Source organism: Sinocyclocheilus anshuiensis, unplaced genomic scaffold (genome assembly GCF_001515605.1).
Source record: "Sinocyclocheilus anshuiensis isolate Anshui unplaced genomic scaffold, SAMN03320099.WGS_v1.1 scaffold870, whole genome shotgun sequence".
NCBI classification, from domain to species: Eukaryota; Metazoa; Chordata; class Actinopteri; order Cypriniformes; family Cyprinidae; genus Sinocyclocheilus; species Sinocyclocheilus anshuiensis.
The window spans coordinates 503,276-511,971 of record NW_015540842.1 but is presented as its reverse complement, the minus strand read 5'-3'; the positions used below and the strand labels follow the sequence as shown (position 1 = coordinate 511,971).

General features: G+C 36.4%; 1 protein-coding gene across 3 annotated transcripts in view; it reads right to left on the bottom strand.

The window, feature by feature from the left end:
- Nucleotides 1–3,361: 3,361 nt before the first annotated feature.
- The window catches only part of wdr37 (WD repeat domain 37), a 42,730-nt gene continuing 37,395 nt past the window's right edge, over nt 3,362–8,696 (bottom strand). For all 3 annotated transcript variants that reach the window (XM_016484874.1, XM_016484875.1, XM_016484876.1), the window contains 3 exons: nt 8,108–8,242; nt 7,540–7,654; nt 3,362–5,072 (listed from right to left, as the gene is read on the bottom strand). In XM_016484874.1, the coding sequence (XP_016340360.1) occupies nt 4,941–5,072; nt 7,540–7,654; nt 8,108–8,242 (382 nt within the window). In that variant the 3' untranslated portion in view covers nt 3,362–4,940. The remainder of the gene's footprint in view (nt 5,073–7,539; nt 7,655–8,107; nt 8,243–8,696) is intronic.

The window sequence follows — 8,696 nt, the reverse complement described above, 5'->3', positions numbered from 1 at the left end:
GAAAAAAAAATAATGTGTACGGTTAATGTTCCGACATCATGAAAGATCCTACAGTATACCCCCGTCCTCAACATTTGATTAAAACATAGAATGGTGTACCACCTTGTTCTAGCTAGTCAAAAAAAAGTTTCCCAACCACCGAGTGCTATGCTAAGCTAGAAGGCTAAGCTAAGAACAAATTCAACACAAAATGATTTTCTAGCATTTCTAATCAGGCTCAGAATTGAATACCTAAAAAGTTATGGAATTGCTTTTGTGTCCAAAGAGGATAGGATCTCACAGGAAAAGCGATGGATTCTACTGCTAGGGCTGTCAAATGTTCCATATAATATGGAATCGTTCCGTATTTAAGGCATCAAAGAAGCTTGTCCCATATTCGAAGGCATACGCCTTAAGACCTAGACCATACGTATAACAAATTCTCAATTGATAATTAATCATTCTTTTTGCACAAATCATCGTTTGAATTGCGTTCGTAGCCATTTGTGCAAGAATTTAAGACGTTGCAGAATCCTTTGTCTTCTAGTCGCTCCCGCTTCACAGCTAAAAGCGATTCTGTTTCACCGTCCACGTTTTGATTTCGGCAAATCCGTTTTGGCGAATTCAAACAATGTGATATTGATCATAAGAACAACATCCAGCTAGGCAAGAAAACATGCAGTCTACCTGAGGGAAGATGTCTTTCGTTAGTTAATATTGTTAAATAGAGAAAAAAAATATATTTTTAAAATTTTAACTTCTAGTGTGTCTTAAACTTGGACCTCAATACAGAAGCACAAATGTGTGACACTCCCAAGATTTAATTTTCTCAGCATTTCCATACACTGCACTACAGCGGAAGTTGCATTGGCCATTGAGGCCAAATGCAGAAGCGATCGTGCATGCAGTCCATTATGGCATGTCGATTATCGCAAAATAATTTTGATTTGTCCATCAGTATTTAAAAACCAAAAACATGGAAGGTTAGGGTTACCCATAGGGGGTGCTTTGTTCTGGGAAACAATGTATGTAGCTTTCGCAAGACTTTTGGCAGAACAAGGATTACCAGCTACGGAATTGACAACAAGGGGAAATGTGAGAAACGGGGACAATTTTCTCACAACACAGCAGATGGAAAGATTGTCACCTCTCTCTCTCTCTCTCGCTCCACTGACGGCTCTCCTTTAGCCGTCATTCAAACATGTGTATGTGTGTTAACCTTCACCAAAGTGAAAGGCAGCCGCCGTCTTGTCATTATCTGCCCATTTCCGGATGGCCTGCCCCTGAAGAGCTCCGAAACGCTGTCCAATTAGAGGTCCTGTCAGAGTGATGCGTCCCTCATTTTCCTCTCTCTCCTTTGCCTTTGGTTCATTGGTACAAATTCAAAACTGGAAAAAAAGAGGGAACGAAAAAACAGTAGGGGTTGACATTGCAAAGACAGGTTAATTCAGCTCCATTTCAGGTGTGCAGGTTAGAGGTGATGGTGACAAGCTAATGTAAATGGTGCCATTACGACACCCCAGGTCTCTTACCGTTTTTTGAGCAGGGACAAGCTTGCTGCTTTAATACCTCAATCCCGCTCACCGGTGACATGTCATTTCTCCACTGGTTTCTCTTTGTGTGTCAGTGCTGTATCTTTACACGGGGTGTTCCGGGCAGAGACTTGCGTGAAAAGAAAGGGAAACGTCGGCGGTTTGATGCAGGCACAAAAGACGACAAGAAAATGGAGTTAAGAGTGCGAGTAGAGATCCGTGATTATGGAGTAATTTGTAGTTAATGGATTCATTTACAAACAGAGCACATTACAAATTGCTTCGTAAAGCCCGACACAACCTTTGAAACGCATGCCACATTAACCGAGGTTTAACCAATGCATTTGTTTATTTAATTTACAGCTACATCCCATTCATGTCTTTTTGATTTAGATGTGCGCTTTTCTGTGGTTTCGTATGCGTGCTTAAACCTTGAATTATTTCGTCAATTATCATTTTGTCTGTGAAGATGTTTATTGTTGTATACAAATACAATCATATTACTCCATGATTATTATATTTTAATTGACTCGCAACATTTTAATGGTTGATTCCTTTCTTTCCGTAGTTATTGCATAATTTGTTACTGCTTTGAGTATATCACAGCACATGTGTTTTTTTTTCCATAAGCTTTCAGTATGTATTTTCAAATGCCACTTTGTCAACCTCTGCTGAGACATCATGTATCCACCCCTTTACAAACAGCTCAAGATGTTACAGGGACACCTAGTGGTGGCAAATATATTTAAGGTTTTCTCTGACCCGTTTAATGTCTGACGTTATATTTTAAATAATGAATCATCCCAGCTTAAATGTGATCATTTTGTCTACTAATAGAAATAGAATATCAATAGAAAGATGGTGAAACTGACAGATCGAAATATGTAACTCGGCATTACCTACCTTTGGCTTCTTTCCGTTATCTGGATTTATGTTTTTCCCCAAAAATGTCTAAAAGGTTCAACTTGATGATATTGAATGGAATAATCTGTTTCATAGTTATTTCCACCACACTGACAACCCAGTTTGAAATTGACATAATTGGAAAGACTGTTAATGCACGTCTGTCTTAGATGTACTTGTTTCACTTACCTTTTTTTTTTTTTTTGGCAACATTTGTTTTTTGTTTGGGTTGAACCTTTTCTTCATTACAACAGAAACATGAAAAGTCCCAGACAAAACTACATCTCAAGTAATTCAGTCGTAACAAGGCATGATTGAATGGCAATATTGTACTAATGACTGTACATTTTGTAAAAATTTGTAAAAAAAGAAAAAATGTAAACAATACCTTAAAGATATCTCTCAATAAAGTGTAAATTTTATCCCAAAAGCATAAGCTGCTAAGGTGTGTACATTGCACTTGAGTTAAAAGTGAATGTTTATGTGAATAAAAACAAAAATGTTGTGTTATACTTTGACTCTGTTTGTTGTACTGTAAAAAAAATACGTTTTTTTTTATTTTTTAAAAAGTAACACTTTACTTAAAGCCTTTATGTATAATGCATTAATTATGCCTTGCAATGCACCTTATAATGCATTGTACAATCTCATAAATAATTGTAACCACAGTTAATACATAACACGTCATGTAAAATACTTCAATTCACTGTTACACTATGCATTTTAAATTCGGTTGTAATATTTACGACAAGATATAATGTATTACAATGTACATTTTGAATAATTATAATGCATTATACCCTCTAATAACCCTTTAAAATGCATTATACATTTACATATATATATATAGTAATATCAGATTTGTTTGTACACAGAATAATAAATTAATTTGTAGATTCAATCAAAACAATGCAATCGTTGAAAGACATCTTCACTTTATTCTGAAGCCCAGCAGTGAATGATTTTGATGCTATATCTCTACATTATTATATGATGCAATATGTTTCTCCAATACAGCAAATTAAGTTGCTCTCAAATAAAAAAAGTGAAATGGCTCAATACAGAATACCCCACAGAACATTCTATCAAGTTAAAGACAACTAAAATGTTGGAGATCAGACTCATTTTTAAAGGACGTTCTGATGGGTCATATGCGTTGTTAAGACAGCTGGATAAAAGATGAGCGTTTTCTATGCGTCTTTGCGTACATTTCAACTCTAAAGCCAAATACAGTCCATTAAACATGGACGTCACACAAATATATAAACAAAGCATAATAAACATCTTTTTGTTAGACCTAACAGATTTAACAGACTGCCTACGTGAAAAGAACTGACACTTTCCACCAAGACTTCTAGCACAGTCCAAAGTAGTTCTGGTGAAAGCCCAGTAATGCAGTAACGATACCAATTGTAACACACTGATGGAAGAGCTTCCATTTAAGGATTATTGACGAATGTCGCAAGTCATTCAAGCGAGGTTTCTGTAGATACGGCTATGCACAGTGGTTCACACATCACAAGAAGTCCAAAGTACATCAGGAAGCCTTTCAAGCATCAGCAGACCACACTGAGCCAGGCATTGACATTTGGTCTGATGATTATCGACGAATATTACAATATCGAAAACTCGCTGCCGCAAACGACTCTACAGCAGTGAGCAACACGCGAACTTGTTCTGAATTCAGATGCATTGATTCAAATATCTACTTCTACATGACTTGAAAGCCCTTGAAATGGAAGTGAACATCAAACGTAGGGCTTCATAAACAGTCAATACGTTTTTTTTTTGGTGAACAAGATTACACAGCAATTATACAGCATTTTGCTTCACATATTTGACAAGAGAGGTGGGTTTGTCATGCAAATGGACTACGGCAATACTGACAGAAGCTGATTGGCTGCTTGAATGGCATTTAGAACATCAAGAAGGTGCGGATCCGTAAATGCGATTGCCGATTTCCGTTCACAAAGGCAGAGTGCTTTAAGTTTCTTTTGCATATCTCATCTCTATAAAAAGCAAAGCAGAACTCTATACAAAACGAAAGAAAAAAAAAATCTAAAATGCTATCGTAAAATAAAAAGTAATCTGTACAAAGAACATCGCACAACAAAAATACCACTAGAGTGAAAACTTACTTGAGTGTAACAGCGGCAGGCCGTGAGCAAACGTTTCGGCAATGTCCCGGTCTCGCAGGATTCATGAGTCGCAATTTCATGCAAACATGTAAAAACGGGGTAACAAGACTGGGAGGAAGTTCACCACACTATATGACCTCAGAGCAGACAGCGCAGGGCTAGATATGCAGAATATCCATGAAATTAAGTTTTCCTCACGTCAGAAGGCGTGACGGGATGATGACCGCGGGATAGCGACCACAGACGCCAACTGGGAGGAAAAACGGAGTCTTATCACACACAACGTGAAAGTGTTCTTTAAAATCTACTGCAGGTGTGGCACTGACGAACGTGTTCAGTTGTGATTACGTGGATGGGCCGTGTAAAGCTTGTGTACGTGTGAAGTGTGTCACTTCTCTTGGAGCAGGGCAGGGATGTTGATGTTCCAGCCGATGGCCTGGCGGTCGAAGCCGCAGGTGAACAGATTGCAAGCTTGGTTCTCCTCGTTCCAGGCAGAGCAGCACACCATGCGCCGATGGCCCTGCGTGTCAAATGCAATTTGGTTGTCAGGACACATAAAAAGGTACAAAACATGCTAATGCAATAGTTAAAGTGCTGTGACACAAAACCTAGTAAGCTTCCTTTCTGCCTTCATGGTTCGATACTAAAATGGACCCTTGTTAGAGACTGATTTGAGATGCTCTTCATGGGCAGCGACTTTGCTAAGAGCCACTCATGTGCTGCAAGGAAATAACACATCTCAAGAGAATCACGTGTGGGGCTCGACTAACGTTCACTGTTGATTCTGGTGATTCAGTGTGTAGCTAGCTAAAGATTTAAACCGTACATTATGGATATGCTGGATGCACAAAACTGGATATTATTATTACAGAGAAATTTGATTTAAAGTCATTTGTTTATTGGGTTAAATGGTTTATAAATCTATCTATATTTAAATATATATTTACAATAGACACAGTTTGAAATCAATATAGTATTAATGTAAATATATATTAGAAAAATTAACTTTAAATTCTAAAATAAAAATATCTATAATAAAAATTCTGCTATAACTGTAAATAGGAATACATATTGCTAAATCTGATTATACATTACCATTGATTCAAAACTTTAAGATTTGTAAGTTTTTGGTTGTATTTATTTATTGTTGTAAGAAATTAATAGGGATGCACCGTAATGAAAATTCTTGGCCGAAGCCAAGAACAAAATGAAACACTGGGCCGAAGGGCAGAATACCAAACACAGTTTTTCGCCTTTTTTCTCATGTATTTTGCCAATTTTTTCACCATTGCATAAATTAAAAAGCCAAAAGTTGCTTTTTACTGTTTTGTCTTGCTTTTCAAAGAAAAAAAATCAATTACAGAACAACAATTTAAAAAGATTTACTTGACACTGAACATTTTTTAACATTCTAGAGATTATACCAACAAAGCACAATTTAACTTAAAATTAAGTTAGTAAAATAATGTTTTTGGGCCATTTTTCAGACCCCTTTCTTGAATTAGGCATGTATTTTTTACTGTACAAATAAATGCATCCTTGCTGAGCAGAAGAGACTTCTTTTAAAACATTAGAAAATATGTGAACACTGTGTGAATGTTATAAGAAATGTATTAATAGAGCTATTGTAAACATTATCATCATTATTGTCTTTTTTCTTTTATTTTACAGTAAAACAGTAAAATTACAATACTAACATTTATGAACGCTGATGGAGTTCTTGCAGGAAGATCTCAGTGCTTCTTTTTGCAACAACAGCAGATTTATAAATGAGTCTCATTACGAATTTGATAAGATGTTTGACGCACGCATCACATTGTTACATCCATGCCTTATAAAAATTCATCAAAATGTTAATGAGCAACTGACGAGTAACACTGTTTCAGTGCAGATTTGGACTTTGAACCCTGGCTAACAAGCAGATAGCGTCACTAGCTCGTGCAGCACTGTTTGAATACATAACATTCTGCATTTTATTTAATTGTTTAAGGACATTTCGTGATTTCAATCATCATACAGTAACCAGCAACAACCACCCTGTCCTCTTCTCATCAAAAACATGAGATGCAGTACCAAACAGTCTCTTGCTGTCGGTGCTTGTAATGATTTTTGCGTCTTTCTCAGACAGTTTTAAATGCTTCCACACTGCCTTTTGCTGCATTAGTGTGCGCTATTTGATCACATCACGTCATTGTTCAGTACAATGTATTCGGTCTTTTCGCTTATTTCGTTTGCCGAACATTCGGTGCATCCCTAGAAATTAATACTTTTATTCAGCAAGGATGCATTAAATTGTGACAGCAAAGATATAAAATTATAAAAGATGTCTATTTCAAATAAATGTTCTTGTGAACCTATTAACATTTAAAAAATACTTACAAAATATGAAAAAAGAACTTTAACAATGATAATATGAAATGTTACTTGAGCACGTCAGTCTATTAGAATAATTTATGAAGGATCACATCACCCTAATATATTTAGATTAACATTTTAATATTCATATTTTAAATCTATTAAAGTAGAAAACAGTTATTTTAAATTGTAATAATAACTATCATTAAAAGTATTGTTTTATTGTATTTTTAATCAAATAAATGCAGCCTTAGTGAGCATAAGAAACCTCTTTGAATAACATAAAAAACTACTTGAAACCTTTCAACAGTAATATATATTTATTCTTTACATATAAATGTTATTTTACTGTTTTATTGAAATGTTTTTAGCTTAGTACATTTTTTTAGCTAACAACAGGCTTGTTGCAAAATATGTTCTCAAAAGGAAGTCAGAAAATGGCAAAACTTTGCTACCTACAATTTGAAATAACGGAGTTGGCATCATAAAGAAAAAAGCAACTATTTATTTTTATTTTTTCTCCAGAAAGAAAAAGAAACATAATCGGAACTTCTTAGTGGTTAAAGAGTGCGAGACAACCTGACAGACATGGTGCAAAAACGAATGGTAATAAAACTCTGAATGAAACGTACCTGTCTGTTGCTCCGTGGGAGACGGGCCAGACGGACTCCATTCATGTCGAACAGCCTGACCTGCCTGTTGTCATGTGGCAGAGCGATGATTCTTTGGTTCGCTGAGACACTTATCCTGCAGGTTACAGCCAGAAAATCAATCAATAAACACAATTAAATGTAAAGAAACAAGCAGCATCTGTTTACACCAAATGCAGAAAGCTTACCTCATTGACAAAGGCTACTTTCACTCCCATCGGCTAAACAATTTCCAAAATAACACTTTGTGCGAACAGCATCTATTGCACTTGATGTAAACAAGATGTTGCCATTTAATAGTGCAAATAGAGCTAGACACTATTTACTAAATGTGCATAATCAACAAAATATATATATTATCCAAATCTTCTGTACTATTCCTAGTTCAGAAGCCTGACTTGACTTCATTCTTTCAGAATATCTTGATATAGAGGAATAAAGTTTCTAAATTTCCCAGAACTTTCTAAAAAACGCACTGTGATGTCTCTACTTGTTCAGAAACAAGAGTCTCAGGAAGCTGTCTTACACCTCACCAACCTGCTGCTCTTACCTATTAACGGCTGAGTCTGTGCGGATGGTAGCAATTGGAGATCTCATGTTCTTCAAGTCCCACACCTTGACGGTGCGATCGTCACTTCCCGACACCACGTTGTCTCCCACGGTGAACACAGCTGAAGTCACGGTGCTGAAAGAAACAAACGGCTCGTCAACAAAACCTTTCTCACACACACACACTTCAAACATGCTCCAATCACTCTTTAACACCTCAATGCTAAAAATATCATCCTGAACAAATGCACATGGTTTTCACTAGGGCTGGGTAAAAAAATATCGATATCTCGATATTTATCGATTCTCATTTTTACGGAATGATATCGATTCTTAAATCCCAAGAATCGATTAGTCTAGCCTGTTTTCAGTTAATGGACAGAACGTTGAAGGGGACGGAACGTCCCATCCAATAAATCACAATAAGCACTTTGGTACTTTTAATATGAAGCAAAGTCTCAGATTTCAAATTCTGTCCATTGTATTGCAGTATTTAAACAATAAATGCCGTTTTGGCGCTGTTTAATGTGGAGTGACAGATCGCTGTAGCGCGGCACGCCTTCCTTCAGTTCAATAAAAGCGGCAGCGCG